At 39.5% G+C, this 18,779-nt stretch overlaps 1 protein-coding gene across 2 annotated transcripts in view; it reads left to right on the top strand.

Moving 5' to 3' along the window:
* TANGO6 (transport and golgi organization 6 homolog) overlaps positions 1–18,779 on the top strand; it is a 179,799-nt gene that overhangs the window by 53,839 nt on the left and 107,181 nt on the right. For both annotated transcript variants that reach the window (XM_004431770.3, XM_087420026.1), the window contains exons 10-13: positions 724–856; positions 2,845–3,036; positions 8,813–8,947; positions 16,812–17,327. In XM_004431770.3, the coding sequence (XP_004431827.1) occupies positions 724–856; positions 2,845–3,036; positions 8,813–8,947; positions 16,812–17,327 (976 nt within the window). The remainder of the gene's footprint in view (positions 1–723; positions 857–2,844; positions 3,037–8,812; positions 8,948–16,811; positions 17,328–18,779) is intronic.

The raw sequence follows: 18,779 nt of genomic DNA, 5'->3' as shown, positions 1-18,779 counted from the left end.
ATAGTATAATAATATTGTATCTTGGCTTTTTCACTTATCAGATAAATTAAAGCTAAAAGCCGTAGTACCTTATGAGAATTTTCTTGAAACTTTTTGCAGAAATCATAGGACTCTTTTCAATAACTTAGCCACATTTTATTACTTGGAAATTTGGCCTATTCAGTTTTCTGAAGCTATATGCATTTTTGTAACTCAACTAATTGGTTCTTATTAGTTGAGATTGACTGAATCTCCTCCTATGAAAATCATGTCTTTTTCCACTGCCCATAAGCCCTCAGCGCCTCATCAAAAAAAAGTCCAAATTCCTTTGCATGGCATCCAAGGCCCTCTGTGATCTGGCCTTGCTTTGCAGCCTTCTCTTTCTCTGTTCTTCCTTAGGAACCTGAATATTTGTATACAACCTATGCTTTAATTCCTCCCTGCTTTTGCAATTTACTGAAATAGTAGTAATTCATCAACATCCATCTTAAAGGCTACTTCCTTCACGAAGCTTTTCCCCATCTGAGCAAGTGACTATGCAGGACATGATAGCCTAGCTTCTGAGAATAAATACTTTTTCAGTATGGAGAGAAGGAAAATAATTTAAATAAAAATTTGAGATCTTTCTAATGATTTACTGTGTGGAAATAACATATTACTTTGAAAGATTATTATTGGGGTTTCAGAAAAATGATATTTCTGGGTGACAAATCTTACCAAGATAAATCTTACCCCACATTGCAGTGATGAAGATGAAGATGAAGCCTTGTATCAGAAGGTGTCCTCAGAGCAGTGCCAGATAGAGCATCTCGGGGACTTGCTGTCCCATTGCCAGGAATGTGGTTTGGCAGGCGACTTCTTCATCTTCTGCTTGAAGGTAAGAACTACATATAGTTCATGGTCGCCTTTATTCTGGGGTAGTACCAGAAGCCCCTTTGAATTTTCAAGGCAGTCATAATTTTAGATCCTAAAATTAGGTGCTAATTTAGGAGACATAATCAGAGGACATAAGGGTAATTTATTTTTTAGTAGCATTTGGTTTGGTAAAAAGATAAAACTTACCTTCAGCAAGTCACATATGATCGAACTACTTTCCAGGGTAATCTGCAGTGAAATTTTAAAGATGACCAAAGCAGAACTATTGATCTATGAAGGGGTTAATCTTTGCTCTGTGTTGACAGTAAGAACTCTTTTGAAGTTAATAGCAGGTTTTACAGCTATAGAGTAATCCCTTATCCTTTCTGACTGTTGTTTTGTCAGGTATTTGGAAAGGAGATTTAGCAATTCTGCCTCTCTCATTTCATTTTTGTAGCCACTTTAAACCTTTTCCGGGTTTGTTTCTTAGTGCTGGTGGTTGTGCTTCCTTTTGCCCTAATCTTTTTTTTTTTTTTTTTTTTTAAAGATTTTATTTATTTATTTTTTCCCCCCAAAGCCCCAGTAGATAGTTGTATGTCATAGCTGCACATCCTTCTAGTTGCTGTATGTGGGACGCGGCCTCAGCATGGCCGGAGAAGCAGCGCGTTGGTGCGAGCGCGGGATCCGAACCCGGGTCGCCAGCAGTGGAGCGCGCTCACTTAACCACCAAGCCACGGGGCCGGCCCTCTTTTGCCCTAATCTTGACAGTAACTTGTACCCCATACTGTTACTCCTTATTTGAGACCATAAGCCAGATGATCTCCAATTCCCTGTCCTCCAGCTCTGCTTTCTCCCTTATTTTCCCTAAAGTGTCTACTCTAAGAGAATGTCTGTGGAGTTTAAGGTCATTGTGGGTAAGGGAGAATGCAAGGAGGGTATCAGGGCTAACACTTGTAGAATTTGAAGTAGGGGGTACTTTTTTGATGCTTTCTCACCTCCCATGTTCACATCCATCCCCCTGCCCAGCCACTCATTGTAAATAACATTCCAAAAAGATATGCTCTTAATTGGGTAATTTTTTAAAAATTTGTTTAAAAAACAAAAGATCAAAGGGTTTTGCTTTAAACCAAGATTTCTCCACTTTGGTACTATTCTCATTTTGGGCTGGATAATTTTTTGTTTGGGATGGGGAGCTTCCTGTGCATTATAGGATGTTTAGCAGCATCCCTGACCTCTACCCACTAGAGGCCTGTATCACCCTCCAATTATGATAACCAAAAATGTCCCCAGATATTGCTAAATGTCCCCTGGGGAGCAAAATTGGCCAGGCACGTTTGGGAACCACTGCTCTAAACTGTCAATTACTTTGTTAAAGCGTTAATTGTTAAGTAACTTAAGGTTTTCCCTTCCCAAGGAAATTTACAATGTGAAGCGTAGGGGAAAAGCTTATAAAAGCCACGGTAATGAATTACCTATTAGTAGAAGCTTAGTTCTAAATATCTTAGGGAAACAGGGGCTGTGGTGCTGAAAGCATGTAATAGTCTCTAAAAAGGATTTGGAAATGTTATATGGCCTCAGTTCAAGGAAGGCTAGTGGTAGAGATCATGAAAATACTGATGAAGTAAGTAGTCTGTTAAACTAATTCTTTGTGTGTATCTATGTTTTTTATTATGAAGTTTTAAATTTTCATATGTATGGTATCATAATATATGTATTATTCTGCAACTTACATTTTTCACTCAACAGTGTTTTTGAGGTCTCTCTATATTGATATTCATATAGATCTAATTCATTTCTTTCAACTGCTACAATATAATAAATACATCACAGTTTGTTCATTCTCTTATGCCAGACATTTGTTTCCAGTTTTTGGCTATGACAAATAATGCTGCAGTGAACACAGACTAGTTCTTTAAATACACATTTCAAACAGAGTTTTCTGGCTGTTTTTGAAGTCTCAGTTCTACAGGCTTTTTCTTCACTATTTCTTTTCTCCTACACTGTTGATAGGAGTTGACGTGTGTGGCTGAGGAACATGAAGCAGAGTTAAAAACAAAGCCTTTCTCCAGCAAAAGCCTCTTGGAATTGGAGCAGCACCAAACTCTTCTTGTGGAAGGCCAGGAGCAGAAACTGCTGGTCCTCCAGCTGGTGGCTGTTCTGTGCGAGAGAATGTCTGAGCAGATATTTACAAACATCACTCAGGTCAGTGGCTGCCACATTCCAGATCTCAGCCTGATGGTATTTGTCTGTTTTGGTTTCTTTACATTATTTCCAAAAAATGTTCAAGAAATATTACTCAGAGTGTGGTTTGATGCCACCTGCATCAGTGTTGCCTGAAATGCTGGTTAAACAAGCTCAGTGAAACACTGAGCCCACGCCTGACCCAGAGAATCAACACTTTCTTCATAGGTCCTGGGAATCGTCTTGTTTAATAAGCTCCTGAGGTGATTCTCATGCACGTAAAACTTTGGGAACTGTTTTAAATATTTTATGTTATATCACAGTGGTTTTCAACTTTTGATGCAAATAAAACCATCTAGGATCTTTTTCAAAATATTGATGCCCAGCCCACTTTTAGAGTTTCTGATTCAGCATGTCTGCATTACAGCCTGGGCATTTGTATTTTCTAGAGCTCCATGGATGATTCTAACGTGCGTCGAAAGTTAAGAATGATTAGAAACTCAAATTTGAAAAAAAAAGTCACTAAGGATAATAAGATCACCTTGAATTTTATAGGTCTTCTAACTCACAGTTTACCTCCACAATAGCATGTGAAATTTTAAGATGTTTTTTAAAAATGCTTTCAGAGTAGAATGGCTGTGTGAATCACTGCCTGAATTTTATTGGTTCAGACATTATTTTTATGAGCTTTTTTAAAAATAGGAAATAAAAGTAATAAAGCATAGGCAATGAAGTCGCCATATTTTACCATTTTACTAGAATTAGCTGTTGCTTGGTTGGTGAATAGTCAGTTGTAAGATGGTATGATTGTCACGCTTAAATCTGATTCTCCAGCTCTTTGTATCATCCCCATTGTCATCTGCCTTCTGGTGTTGCTAAGCAGCATTTCACTATAGCTCCTGCTGAGAAAATTTGCAGCTGCCTGTCATCTCTGACTTATTGAGCATATTTAATGAGAATTATGTTCGTGATTTCTTTCCTGGACTCTTATTCCTTCAGTTCACTGACCCTGTGTTACTCGATAGGGTGATTTGTTTCTCCTGTGTTTATATCATTCTCTAAAGACTTTTTCACCCAGACCTTATGTTTTTGTCTCAGGATGCTAGTTAAAAGGGTCTAAAAACTGATATGACTTAAGCTTTTGCACTTATCTCCCTTTACTCCTAATTAAGGAACAATGGCGTTAGGCTGATACAAAAGTGATTTGTCCCATTAAATTATCCTTCAGCTAAGGTTAAAATGTATCAGGACGAAAGGAACCACAAAGAAATATTAAATTGCATTTAGTAGTCCTAGTGCTAGTGATAATTTTAGTATGTTATTTTGAAACATACACATAAGGATAAATTGTAAGTAATTTTGTTAATATCATTAAGAATCAAGATTTCGGGGCCGGCACCATGGCTTAGCAGTTAAGTGCGTGCGCTCCGCTGTTGGCGGCCCGGGTTCAGATCGTGGGCGCGCACCGACGCACCGCTTCTCTGGCTATGCTGAGGCCACGTCCCACATACAGCAACTAGAAGGATGTGCAGCTATGACATACAACTATCTACTGGGGCTTTGGGGATAAAATAAATAAATAAATAAAATTAAAAAAAAAAAAAAAAGAATCAAGATTTTCAGGGCCAGCCCCGTGGCTGAGCAGTTAAGTGTGCACGCTCCGCTGCTGGTGGCCCGGGTTTGGATCCTGGGCGCACTCCGACGCACGGCTTCTCCCTCCATGCTGAGGCCGTGTCCCACGTACAGCAACTAGAAGGATGTGCAGCTATGACATACAACTATCTACTGGGGCTTTGGGGGAAAAAATAAAAATTAAAAAAAAATTAAAAAAAAAAAGAATCAAGATTTTCAGCATAAGAACAAGAGTTATAAATATAAAATCAAAGAACTTGAGTAAAAACTCTATAATATTGAATTTCAGTGGGGAGTATTAGTATGAACTAATGATTTATTTTTCTCTTTTTAAAAAATAAATGTTTCCTAGCTGGGTCCACTGTCAATGCCAAGAAGCAATGACAACCCAGTAGCAATAAGCATCCTTAGTGCCAGATTATAGTTTCTAAATTCCACTTCCTCCTAAAAGAACACAAAGCTCATTGGATTAAAGGTTCATTCGAAGTCTGGCGCAAGAATTATACACCATAAGCCTCAGGGCATCTTGTATCTGAATGCAAGGAAGCTATCTGACATTAATTGGGTCATGTCAGTACCACTCAGGAGCCAATTTGAAGGGGCTCCTATTGGCCATAGATAGGACAATTTGAGCATTAAAAAGAATAATGCCTGCAATGGATTGAAACACATCAAAGTTATAAAAATCTGAGTCTCTCCTAAAAAATCCCAAAGATTTGCCCTGAGCTAACATCTGTGGCCAATCCTCCTCTTTTTGCTTGAGGAAGGTTCACCTGAGCTAACATCTGTGGCCAGTCTTCCTCTATTTTTTGTATGTGGGATGCTGCCACAGCATGGCTGATAAATGGTCTAGGTCCGCGCCCAGGATCTGAACCCACAAACCCCGGCCATCGAAGCGGAGTGCACCAGACTTAACCACTATGCCACTGGGCTGACCCCCTATGCCATTTTATATAAGGGATTTGACCATCCTTGGATTTTGGTATCTGCAGGAGGTCCTGGAACCAATCCCCTACCCCCCTATACTGAGGGATGTCTGTAATTGTCAGAGTAGAAGTGGTTCTACATGGTGGGTTTTTTTTTTCATATGCTAAAAAATTTTTTTAACATAAGTAACGTGCTCACTGTAAAAACATTTAAATAACGTAGAAGAGCAAAATTTAAAAAGTAGGGACTTCTGATTAAAGATGGTATATTGAGGACATGTGTTTATCTGTTCCTTCTGGAAACCACAGGGACCAACAGAGCAAGAGGGGAGAGATAGGCCAGCCCTGTGGCTTGGCGGTTGGGTGCGTGCGCTCCACTGCTGGCGGCCCGGGTTTGGATCCCGGGCGCGCACCGACCCACCGCTTCTCTGGCCATGCTGAGGCTACATCCCACATGCAGCAACTGGAAGGATGTGCAACTATGACCTACAACTATCTACTGGGGCTTTGGGGGAAAAATAAATAAATAAATAAAATTATAAAAAATAAAGAGAGGAGAGATAGTAGATAAAAGAGAATAACAACATTTGGAAACTGGATAATAATAGCTGATTTAGCAACTTCAGAAAATGGAAAGCTAAATGCCTATGTGGGAGAAGTCAAGAAGCAAAGCACTATACTTCAATAAAGCTGTTAACAATTTTTTGAAAAGAGAAAGAAAGAAGCAAGCTGCTTCTCATTGCAGAAACCTGGAAGGTCTGGAGGCATTAGATAAGCTCTAAAGATGGAGCTGAATTTAGAGCTTAAAACAGGTTAAAAGGCTCTGCAAGATCTAGTAGACCCTTTGATTCCTCCCTCAACATTGTACAACTACCTCCCCTCCCCAGCAAAAGACTGGAGGTTTGTTCTTGAGAGAGGTTGAACCCAAGAGACTCTGAACTTGGGTGGAAGTAGCAAACTGAAAAGCTGGAGACTTAAGTTGGTGCCTACATTCTCAGCAGTGAGGCCTCCAGCCCCCGTCCGCTCAGTTGCCATAACGTTGGCAGTAGGTTTATACATCCCCATAGGATTAAGTGAGTTAATACCTGTAATGTGTTCAGAATGGTACCTGGTAAATAGTAAGTGCTTAATGTTATTATTAAATTAAACAGCTAAGTAATTAAAAGTGGTTGCCTCTATAGAGCCAGAATCAGATGGGGAGACATGGGGTAGGGTACTGCTAGTTTTCATTATAAACTATCAGGAATATTTGGCTTTTAGAATTATGTATCTTGGGGCGTAGCTTAGTGGTTAAGTGCGGGCGCTCTGCCGCTGGCGGCCCAGGTTCGGATCCCAGGTGCGCACCAACGCACCGCTTGTCCGGCCATGCTGAGGCCGCGTCCCGCATACAGCAACTAGAAAGATGTGCAACTATGACATACAACTATCTACTGGGGCTTTGGGGAAAAAAAAGGAGGAGGATTGGCAATAGATGTTAGCTCAGAGCCGGTCTTCCTCAGCAAAAAGAGGAGGATTGGCATGGATGTTAGCTCAGGGCTGATCTTCCTCACAAAAAAAAAAAAAGAATTATGTATCTTTACAAAAATTTTTAAGTAAAAAGTAAAAGTCTCTCCCCCTCTCTGAAACATACATAAATTCTAGAATAGAAGTCAGTCACATACCTATCCTTGTGGCTGGCAGCCTCATGAGAATCGTAGGAAAGGAGTAGTAGATGGAAGAGCTGTTGTCCAAAAGGGTACGGTGGCTTTGTTGTTACAAGAGGAAAGTTTGGAGGAAAGGGTGCCTCACAGATGACAGTAACAGCTGGCTACTACACCACAGATAACAACTCCCAGGGGTTTTTTTTACATATATAGAAACATGGGAAGTTTCTTTCTTCACAAAAATAGGATCATACTATTTGTTTTGCAACATTTAAAATATATGTATATATTGTGGAGAGGAACTTAGAAAAAATCAGAAGACTAGATGGTTCTATTCCAGTAATTTAACAATACTTGTACTGAAATAGAAGCTTCCTAGAAACAAGGAGTGCTTTAGAAAACCCTTCGGAGGCCAAATAGGTGGCCCAAGATGCTAAGTGCAGCAGTTTCTCTAGAAAGGGGCAGTGTCCTTAACTTCTAGTATGAATAAAGTCTTAGGCTAGAGAGGGTGCTGAAAATTGCCATAGCCGGCACTGTTCATTTCAGTAAGTGGAACTTTTAATAACCTTTCTAGTTTCCTGCCTTGCTCCAGAGACAAGTGTTAACAGGCCATTCTCCTGACTTTAAGCTTGCAGTAAAGATTCTAGCGTAGCATGTGATTTGCCCAGAGAGTTAAACATGCACGCTTGCATAGTGTTCAGGGACTCATATGAGCTATCTCAGCCGTCCCATTTTCAAAATGATTTTTCCCTTTTGAGCCATTAATCCTCAATATGCGTATATGTGTGTGTGAGTGTGTATGTCTGTGTGTCTGTGTCTGTGTAGATGTGCATGCACGTGTGTATGTGTATGCTGTCTTTTATTGAAAGGTGTTTCTACTTAAGGTGATTAATCCATGTGCAGTTAAAATGATGCTGACCAAATTAATTCTATTTGAGGCTTAATTGTTAGCCAAATACTATGTAAATCTTATATATGAATAATCTTAATCTTTTAAAAATATTTAATACTTAGAAAAATGACTCTGGATCATTTGTACAGATTGTTTGAGGATACTGGCTTCTAAATAAAATTGAATGCCTCTTCCCCCATTCTTTGCTTGCTAGAATTAGACTGTCAAAGTGAGGGTGGTGGGGGAGGAATCCTTGAGGAGGAAATCTTGTTAGGAGAAGCCAATCTAGGACCCTCTAAGATGGTCAGAAAGTAACAAATCATTTTTCATTTTAATTTCCTGGCAAAATTCATGAAAAGTAAAGGAAGTTGAGTTAGTATATTAAAGCATTTGGGAAAGTATAAACAGGCTTTCTCATTTATTGACTGTATGGCCTTGAGCTGATAACTTCTTTAAGTCTCAGATTCTTCATCTCAAAATGAGGGTAAGAGTCCGACCTCCTAGAGTTGATATGAGACCTAAGTGAGATTGTGCATGTAAGACACTAAGCACTGTGCCTGCTACACGGTAGCAATTGTTCTTGAAGGTTCTTGCTATCATGAGGTTGATATGGAAAAAGATGAAGATGTAGACATAACATGTAAGGAGAACTTTGAGATTTTTTTCTTGCTCCTCACTGATTCTAAATTCCATTTCTGTGGTAGGTGGTGGACTTTGTAGCAGCAACACTGCAGCGAGCATGTGCAAGCTTGGCCCACCAGAGAGAGAGCACTGTGGAATCACAGACACTGAGCATGTCCATGGGGCTGGTGGCTGTCATGCTGGGAGGAGCTGTTCAGGTGAGTTGCAGACATGAGCTAAACTTGAGTGGAGGGAGAAGAGAAAAACCTATTGCTTCCCTTCCATACCCTTGTGAGAAATAAGAATGGATGTTGTGCATAGTAGAACCAGGATAAACAAGTCAGGTTGTTACTAGAATTCTTTCCAAAGTAGAAGACAAGAAAATTGTGCCATTTCTTCCTTGTCACCTGTGTAGACTTTACCAACAGAAGGACAGGGCCCTTTCTGACCTGGCACAAACTTGATTTGGAAACACCTGGCACAATGTTTTGCCTCATGGTGAATGCTAGATTGTCTGACCCTCACTGTAATGGCTTTCCAAATTTCAGCCCTTGTCCCTACTGTTATAGTCAGGGGAAATCCTTCATAACCTACTGGCTTCTGAGGGTTCCATGATTCCATCTGTTTTGTATAGTTCCATTTCAGCACAGGATCCATCTTTCAACCCACCTCATGTAGCATGTTAAAGCTTTGTTTCCAGTGCATGTATCTTTTATATACTTAGTTTATAATTTTGTAATTTATTCACTCAAAAAATATTTATTGCATACTTGCTATATGCCAGATACTGAGCTAAGGTGCTGGGAATACAGCAGTGGACAAAACAGTCTTGGTCTGTACCCTTGTGAAGCTTACAGCCAGTGAGAGAGTCAGGCACCAAATAACTGTTCAAAAAATATACTTGGAATTGAATGAAGTGCCTCAGAAGAGAAGTAGTAGGTACCAAGGGAACATAACACCCAGTCTAGGCTGGGAAGGTTTCCATGAGGAAATGTAAGTTTAAGCTAAGACTTGAATGATGAAGTGTGGGAGTGTGTGTGGTGTAGATGGAGAAAACTCTTCCAATTAAAGAAAACGTCATGTACAAAGGCTGGGAAGCAGGAAGGAGCTTGGTATACTTGAGACTCTGATAGAAGGCCAGTATAGCTGAATTCTAGAGACCAAGGGTCAGAGTAGAGCCAGACAAGGTGGAAAGGTAGACACAGTGTGTGTCTGGTTAATTACAAACATACTAGGTTAGGAGGCTGCAGGAAAGCAGAATAGGCTTAGAGCAAGTATTATGAAATCTAACCTGAAATCAGACTGGTATAACTCTTAGCAATGAGTAGGGAACCCTCTGGGAATGGATTTTTGAGTTTGAGGATTTAAATCTCATACTAATTCTTGATATGTGAGAATTTGCCTCTCTTTAGCCTGTCCTTAAGGCCAAAAGGAATTTTATTTGGAATTTTATTTGTTATTAATGTGAAGCCCGTTTCTTGGTAGATGTACTTAGCACTCCTAATTTTATTTTTCCCTTATAGTTTGAAAATAACATTTTTGCTTCAGTTTCTAGAGTCATATAACATCTCTTCTGTTAGAACTGTCAAGGAGGGGTTCACCAATGGAATAGTTTTTCTTAAGTTGTATTGTTGTTAAATTTAGTTGGCCTGATTGATTTTTGTTTTTCTGGTTGAGTATTAATTTGAATGGTCTTTGTTTCCATAAGTTGAATGTGTTTTTGGCTTTTCTTAGAATTTCGAACCACAGCCCAAATGGAAAACAGAACACAGAACTGTGGGGACTGATGCAAATGTACATCCCTTACCTGTCCTTACCCTTCCATGAGCCATCATGACTCACTGATTACATCCTGGATTCCTCTGACTTTGCAGTTAATTAAGTGAACATTAGCACGTCACCCCTATACCTTTGCCCTAGATCTATTAATTTTTTTCCGCTTATTTCATGGATTTATAAGTGGCTTCTATAGTAATGCTGAGTTTTCTGTCTTTGTATTAGAAAAAAAAGTCGCGATTCTGAGTTATGTTTTCAGGTGATGATTGTCAGGCTAGAGTTTTTGCTTCAGAGTCTAGAAGAATACACTGTGCTTATCCCTGATCAGGATTCATTGTTTTGGCTAATGAAACAGACTCTAATAGCATTTGAACCTTTCTTTCTTACCTTTCCAATTTATGTAATTAAGGTGATTATTAGAACATAGTGTCTGGGAAGAGGAGTTAATTTGGAGAAAGTGTAGGCTTGAGATTGCTAACAAGACAACTGTAATTCCAAACTCATTTTCTAAGTTTCAGGCTTGGTCATGAGTAAAACTATGATGTTGGTAACTTCCCTGTTCCCTCAGGAAGCGGTTTCTGCATGATGTTCCAGGCCCCGTCGGGTCCTCAAAAACACTGATGCACGGCGCTGATCTGAGCTTTCAGGTGCAGGTGGTGGGGCTGGGACTTGAACCCAAATCTTGAGCTCTCATACCGCATTTTCTGAGAGTATCTTTTTTTTTTTTTTCCCTTAAATTTTATTTATTTTCTTCATTCTTTTCCCCCAAAGCCCCAGTAGATAGTTGTATGTCATAGATGCACATCCCTCTAGCCACTGTACGTGGGACGTGGCCTCAGCATGGCCGGAGAAGCGGTGCGTCTGTGTGCGCCCGGGATCCGAACTCAGGCTGCCAGCATTGGAGCGCATGCACTTAACCGCTAAGCCATGGGGCCGGCCCTGAGAGTATCTTTGAATGAACTCATTCAAGAAATGTTTATCAAGTGGCTCTTTGCCCTCATGGAGCTTACCTTCTAGTGGCTGTGATTAATCTGATGAGTTCTTAACTATTTTTTTAAAAGATTTGTATTTCTATGTCTTACGTGTATCTTTATCTATAGCTCACTATGAAACAGGGCATATGCATGCTGACTTAGAATAAAAGTAAAAATACCACTGGTAAATAAATTCAGTGACAATATGTAAATAAGGACCTGGACATATACCACTGGTAAATAAATTCAGTGACAATATGTAAATAAGGACCTGGACATATAAACTGTCAGCTAAATATCTGAAGAAACAGGTGATATATAGAAATGAGAAGACAAAGAAAAAATGTAAATATTTTTCAGAATTAGGAATATTTAGGCCAACATTTTATTGCTGGAAGAGATCCTTGGATTCTTCCAAAATAGTGATTCTCACGGGAGCAGAGTAAGACAGGATGAGGGTATGTATGCTCCACAGGGGAGCTTGGTAAAGTCTCATGTGGGGCTCTTTCACTGTGCACATGCCCTCCTCTGGCTGTCATCCAGTTCTGATGTGCTTCCCTTAGAGGTCGTGCTCTCTCCCACCACTCCCCACCCTCAATCCCACTCCTACCAGTCCAACCCCCAGTTCTTAAATTCAAAAACTTGCAGAAATTTAGAACAACTTACTGTCTAACTGGTTCACTCCTGACACCCTGAAAGAAATCATAGATGTGGGCTTCCATAGCTCTGCTCATTCCATTCCTGAAGCATTCCAGAAACTCTGGAAGGAGACAGCCAGATAAAGGAATCTGTCACTCACTTGTGGACTGCTCCTTCAGGCCTCAGGTTTCTTTTACACAGAATTCTGAGATCTGGATATGAGATATGTGCTGAGAAGCAGTGACAGGAGTGGAAATGAGGGCTTTGTGGTCAGTTCTCAATTTTGACAGTGGCCCTCAGTGACCCTTTGAAAAATAATTAACTACTTAGTACTTCAGTTTTCTCATCTACCAATTAAGTGAATATTACTTTATATCTCAAAGACTTTTGAATATTTATGAACAATAGTTGGCACCTGTAATCTTAGATTTCTCTGGTTATTCTCCTAGTGGGAAATCTGTAGGCTTATGAAGCTGAAAGTGTGTATAAATTTAACTGCCTTATAAACTGTTTGATTCAGAATCCACCTACCTGCCCATGGTGATTAGAGAAGTTACTCAGTTGAGTAAGATGAATCCCACAATGGCAACTAAGTTTGAAAACAGAGAGAAAAGATAGTTGGGTTTTCTTCTTTTTTTTTTAATAGACATTATTTTTTAGAGTCGTTTTAGTTACACAGCAAAATTGAACAGAAAGTAATGAGATTTCCCATATACCCCTCACCCCCACACGTGCACAGCCTCCCCCACTACCAACATCCCCCACCAGACTGGTACATTTGTTGCAGTCGATGAACCTACACTACACATCATTATTACCCAAAGTCTGTAGTTTACATTACGCTTCACTCTTGGTGTTGTACACTCTATGGGTTTTGACAAATGTATGATATCTACCATTATAGTATCATATGTGATAGTTTCACTGCCTAAAAATCCTCTGTGCTCTGCCTATTCATCCCTCCCTACCCCAACCCTGGTAAACACTGATCCTGTCTCCACAGTTTTGCCTTTTCCAGAATATTATATAGTTAGAATCATATACTATGTAGTCTTTCCAAACTGGCTTCTTTCACTTAGTAATATGCATTTAAGGTTCCTCCATGTCTTTTGTGGTTTGATAGCTCATTTCTTTTTAGCACTGAATAATATTCCATTGTCTGGATGTACACAGTTCATATCCAGTCACCTACTGAAGGACATCTTGGTTGCTTCCAAGTTTTGGCAATTATGAATAGAGCTGCTATAAACATCTGTGTGCAGGTTTTTGTCTGGATGTAAGTTTTTAACTCATTTGGATAAATACCAAGGAGCTCAGTTGCTGGAGGGTATGGAAAGAGAGTATGTTTAGCTTTTGTAAGAAACTGCCAAACTGTCTTGCAAAAGTGGCTGTACCATTTTGCATTCCCACCAGCAATGAATGAGAGTTCCTGTTGCTCCACATCCTCACCAGCTTTTGGTGTTGTCAGTGTTTTGGATTTTAGTCCAAATCCATAGGTCCTAATAGGTATGTAATTGTATCTCATTGTTTTATTTTTTTTTTTTTTTTATTTTTTTTTTTTAAAGATTTTATTTATTTTATTTTTTCCCCCCAAAGCCCCAGTGGATAGTTGTATGTCGTAGCTGCACATCCTTCTAGTTGCTGTACGTGGGACTCGGCCTCAGGATGAACGGAGAAGTGGTGCCTCGATGCGCACCCGGGATCCGAACCCGGGCCACCAGCATCGCAGCGCGCACACTCAACCACCAAGCCACAGGGCCGGCCCTATCTCATTGTTTTAATTTGCAGTTCCCTGATGACATAAGATGTGGAGCATATTTTCATATTCTTATTTCATATTCTTATCTGCCATCTTTGGTGAAGTGTCTGTTCAGGTCTTCTGCCCATTTTTTAATTGAGTTATTTTTCTTATTGTTGAGTTTTAGAGTTCTTTGTATATTTTGGATAATTGTCCTTTATCAGATGTGTCTTTTGCAAATATTTTCTCCTAGTCTGTGACTTGTCTTCTTTTTCTCTTGACATTGTCTTTTGCAGAGTGGAAGGTTTTTTTTGTTTTTTTTGTTTTTTTTAATAATTTTATTTATTCATTTTTTCCCCCAAAGTCCCAGTAGATAGTTGTATGTCATAGCTGCACATCCTTCTAGTTGCTGTATGTGGGACACGGCCTCAGCATGGCCGGAGAAGCGGTGCGTCGGTGTGCGCCCGGGATCCGAACCCGGGCTGCTGGCAGCGCAGCGCGCGCACTTAACCGCTAAGCCACGGGGCCAGCCCCAAAGGAAGTTTTTAATTTTAATGCAGTCCGGCTTATCAATTATTTCTTTCGTGGATTTCTTTTCTTTGGTATTTTATCTTAAAAAGTCATCAGCATACCCAAGGTCGTCTAGATTTTCTCCTATGTTATCTTGTAGGAATTTTATAGTTTTGCATTTTACATTTAGGTCTATGATGAATTTTGGGTTAATTTTTGTGATGGTTTAAGGTCTATGTCTAGATTCTTTTTTTTTTTTTGCATGTGAATGTCCATTTCCAGCACCATCTGTTGAAAAGTCTATCTTTCTCCATTGTATTGCCTTTGCTCCTTTGTCAAAGATCAGTTGACTATATTTATGTGGGTCTATTTCTGGTCTCTCTCTTCTGTTTCATTGGTCTATTTGTCTTAGTTTTTTTTTAAGATGAAATTGTTGTATATAATAGAAATAAAAAAAGAGGCCATATACTGTAGATTTAAGTAGATATTCCCATTTAAGATGCTTAAAGAAAACCAAAGGTCCATGATACTACAGAGGCACTGAGTGAAGTCTAACATAATAATAATACTGGCAAAATTATTCTAAAATGTCTTCTCCAGTTCCATGTAGATTCCTGATAAAATTGACCCTTTTCTTAGATAACATATACCTTTACTCTAGACATACATATTCTTTTTTCACCTTAAGATATAGTAACATCAGAAGGGTCAGTTGTTTTATACGTGAAGATAAACTGACATGTTGTGGAGCTAGGAATTGTACCCTATGTCAATTTTGCATTAGTTCCTAATTGTTTAAACAAAGAAATCTGAGGGGAGTGTATGGTGAAATTCTCCAGGTACAAACCTGACATATACCTCAAGTTTTCATTTACTTGGGAGGAAAGTGGTGGGGAAAGTGAATAATAACAATTCTGTGGACTTATAGTGTAAAATGAGAACATTATCTAGGTCCTACAAAAACAGTTGGTTAATTGGTTTTTTGGTTGGATAATGAAGTGAGTGAATGAGTAAGTAATAAATACCCTGCCTTGTTCTAAAAAGGATTTAAGACCCGAAAGGTTTTCAAATTGTCAGGCCCTCATGAAGCCTCATATGATAATTTTTCTAGTATTTTCAAACAGAAAAGGATTACCACTGATTCTTGTTTCTCTACTGATTGCACATGTGCCTTTCCTAGTCAGACATATGGCATTATTGGAACAAAGCTTCTGGAGAGAATTAAATCTTATGTAATTTTCACTCCTACTTTCTAGGAGAAATTCCCTTTTGCCAATTATTGTCCCAATCCTTTCCAGACCTATGGTGCCCTGGTATGCTGACCAGTCACTTTAGATCACATGTTAAGAATAGCTTTATGGGGCCGGCCCCCTGGCCTAGTGGTTAAGTTCAGCGAGCTCTGCTTTGGCGGCCCGGGTTCGGTTCCTGGGCGCCGACCTACACCACTCATCAGTGGCCATGCTGTGGTGGCGACCCACATACAAAATAGAGGAAGATTGGCACTGATGTTAGCTCAGGGAGAATCTTCCTCAGCTAAAATAAAAAAAGAATAGCTTTATTCATTCGAGTGAGACCGTGTAGGGTATTGGGTAAGAGTGTGGACTTTGGAGCCAGACTTGTTGAGTTCACGTCTTACTGTCTTTTAGTTGTGTGACCTTGAACATGTTACTTAACTGTTCTCTTCCTCAGTTTCCCCCTATTTAAAATGTAGACATATGAAAATGTTTAAACTGTATCATAGGGATATGAATATGTGTGTTTTTTAGGTTATCATATTTATTTTTAAAACATTTATATAGCACTTACTATGTGTCAGGCACTAAGTACTTTGCTAATATAAACTTATCTTTTTATGGCAAAAGGTACATAAAAGTCAAAGATACAATAATACAATCAAAAAGATATGATGAAAGTCAAGATAAAATAATCTAGAAAAGAATTTCACCGTATGACTGAGTATTAAAATCTACATGGTAAGAATAGCTGTAGAGACAAACAATCTAATAGCTAAGTGGATACAAAGGGTGTAAACAGGCTGTTCACAGAAAAAGAAATGCAGACACCCAGTAAACATGGAAGGATGCTTAAAAGCACTGTTAGTCTGGCTGACACAAATTAAAACCATAAGGTAACATGTTTTACCCATCAGATTATAAAAATTAGGAGTAATAATATGCTTTACTGATGTATTTTTTTTAACTTAGAAAAGTACCTGTACATGGTAAGTATTCAATAAATGTTAGCTGTAATTATTTAACAATAGTCATCGAGTGCTGGACTCAGGAACTGAACTCGGAACTGGATTCAGTTCCTGGTATAGCTGATTACGCTAGGAACAAGATTTGCTCCCTGCCCCTTTTGCTCAGGATATGTTGCCTTATGCTCAGGTCATATTAACATCTGCTGTGTTAATTTGAGTTTGGCATTTTTCATTTCATTTTGTAGTTGAAGTCAAGTGATTTTGCTGTCCTGAAGCAGTTGCTGCCTCTATTGGAGAAGGTCTCCAACACATACCCTGACCCTGTCATCCAAGAACTTGCTGCTGATCTCCGCATCACCATCTCCACCCACGGAGCCTTTTCCACTGAGGCTGTCAGTGTGGCTGCCCAGAGTACCCTGAGCAAAAAGGATCCACAAGGGAAAATAGAAGGGCAGCAACAAATCAGTCGTGAAAGATCCACTGATGTGTCTCATAGCCACCTCACACAACAGCAAAGCCGTGAGAAATCCAATGAGACAGACCTGAAATCTAATGCTCCACTCATCCCTCAGGAGGTCAGTGAACCCAGCACCACTACAAATCAGAAATCTGGAAGCATAACCACAGAGCAGCTCCAGGAAGTTCTTTTATCAGCTTATGATCCTCAGATTCCAACACGGGCTGCTGCCCTGCGCACTCTTTCCTGCTGGATAGAGCAGAGAGAGGCAAAAGCCCTTGAGATGCAAGAGAAACTTCTCAAGGTGGGTAGAACACACTACAAAACACACGCACACAAGGTGGGACAGCTTTCCAGGAGCCTTGACTGTGTATCAAGCACTGTCCTGAACTCCCCTCAGGGAAATTGTAGTTGTTCTGAGGAGGCAAGACCTAGACACAGGAAAGACTTAGATAACCACACGAGACTCAATTGAACATTAACAAAGTGCCAGAATTTTGACAGGCAAGAAATGCTGTGGACAGTCAGGAAAAGGAGAGAGTTGAATTCTGGAAGAAGTGGATCTTGACATGGCCTTAACAAACTAATAAAGTTTGAGGAGATGAAAGAAAAGGGGATGGAACAGCATGAGCAAATTCCCAGAGATGGGAAAGTCCCTTTCTGGTAACTAGGGCCACTTTCAACACTGTGACCCAGCCCAGTTAAGCTATCTGTTTTCTCTGGGCCCCTTTTAGAGGGACATTAGTCAGAACTCCCCTCTTCTCCCTCTATCACAGTGAAAAAGCTGTTCTTTACAGCATAGATTTATGTAAGAGAATATATATGCTTAGCTGGGGATCTCTTCCCTTTTATGGAAATTGTCCTGACCTCAGTATGGCTTAGAGATTAAGAGCAAAGGGTCTAGAGACTCCTGATCAAATCCCTTGGACTTCTTGGACAAATCACTTAAACTTTTTGAACCTCAATTTCTACATCTGTAAAGTGAGGATAATAATAATAGGACCCACTTTATGTTGAAAGATTTAAAATAAAATAGTACATGTAAAGCACTAATTATAGTGATAGGCACATAATGAGCACCCAGTAAAGGTTAGCTGTTCTTATTATTCTTATTATTATTATCTCTTCCATATACTTTACTAAGAATTATAATTCTGATTGAAAACATTTATTTATAGTCACTGAATTATTAGAACCAATAGTATAATAATAATAACTGCTGTTTATTGAACCAGACTTATACATTTCAGACATTGTCTCCAGTCCTCACAACTGCAATATTCATATTATCCTCATTGTGTAGATGAGAAAACCAAGGCACAGAAATGTGCCAAGGACTTGCTGTCATTGAAGTATTGCTGAAAACCTTAAATTATGTATCTCTTTTGAGTAAAATATGAAGTAAAAATATCCCTTCATACACCTATTTGGATGGTGAATGCTATGAACATCTTTGGAATTTTCTATAACTTAATGTATAATTTATTTATTTATTTATTTTCCCCAAAGCCCCAGTAGATAGTTGTATGTCATAGCTGCACATCCTTCTAGTTGCTGTATGTGGGACGCAGCCTCAGCATGGCTGGAGAAGCGGTGCGTCGGTGCACGCCTGGGATCCGAACCCGGGCCGCCAGCACCGGAGTGCGCGCACTTAACCGCTAAGCCATGGGGCCGGCCCCTCTTTAACTTAATGTAAACCTTCATCTGCTATATATAATTGGTCATCCAGTCCTGTCAGTTCTTCTTCCAAGAAGTC

Source organism: Ceratotherium simum, chromosome 30, assembly GCF_057802395.1.
Source record: "Ceratotherium simum simum isolate JZ-2026a chromosome 30, ASM5780239v1, whole genome shotgun sequence".
Classification (NCBI taxonomy): Eukaryota; Metazoa; Chordata; class Mammalia; order Perissodactyla; family Rhinocerotidae; genus Ceratotherium; species Ceratotherium simum.
Note: the sequence above shows the minus strand (reverse complement) of the source record. Positions and strands in the feature narration are given on the sequence as shown.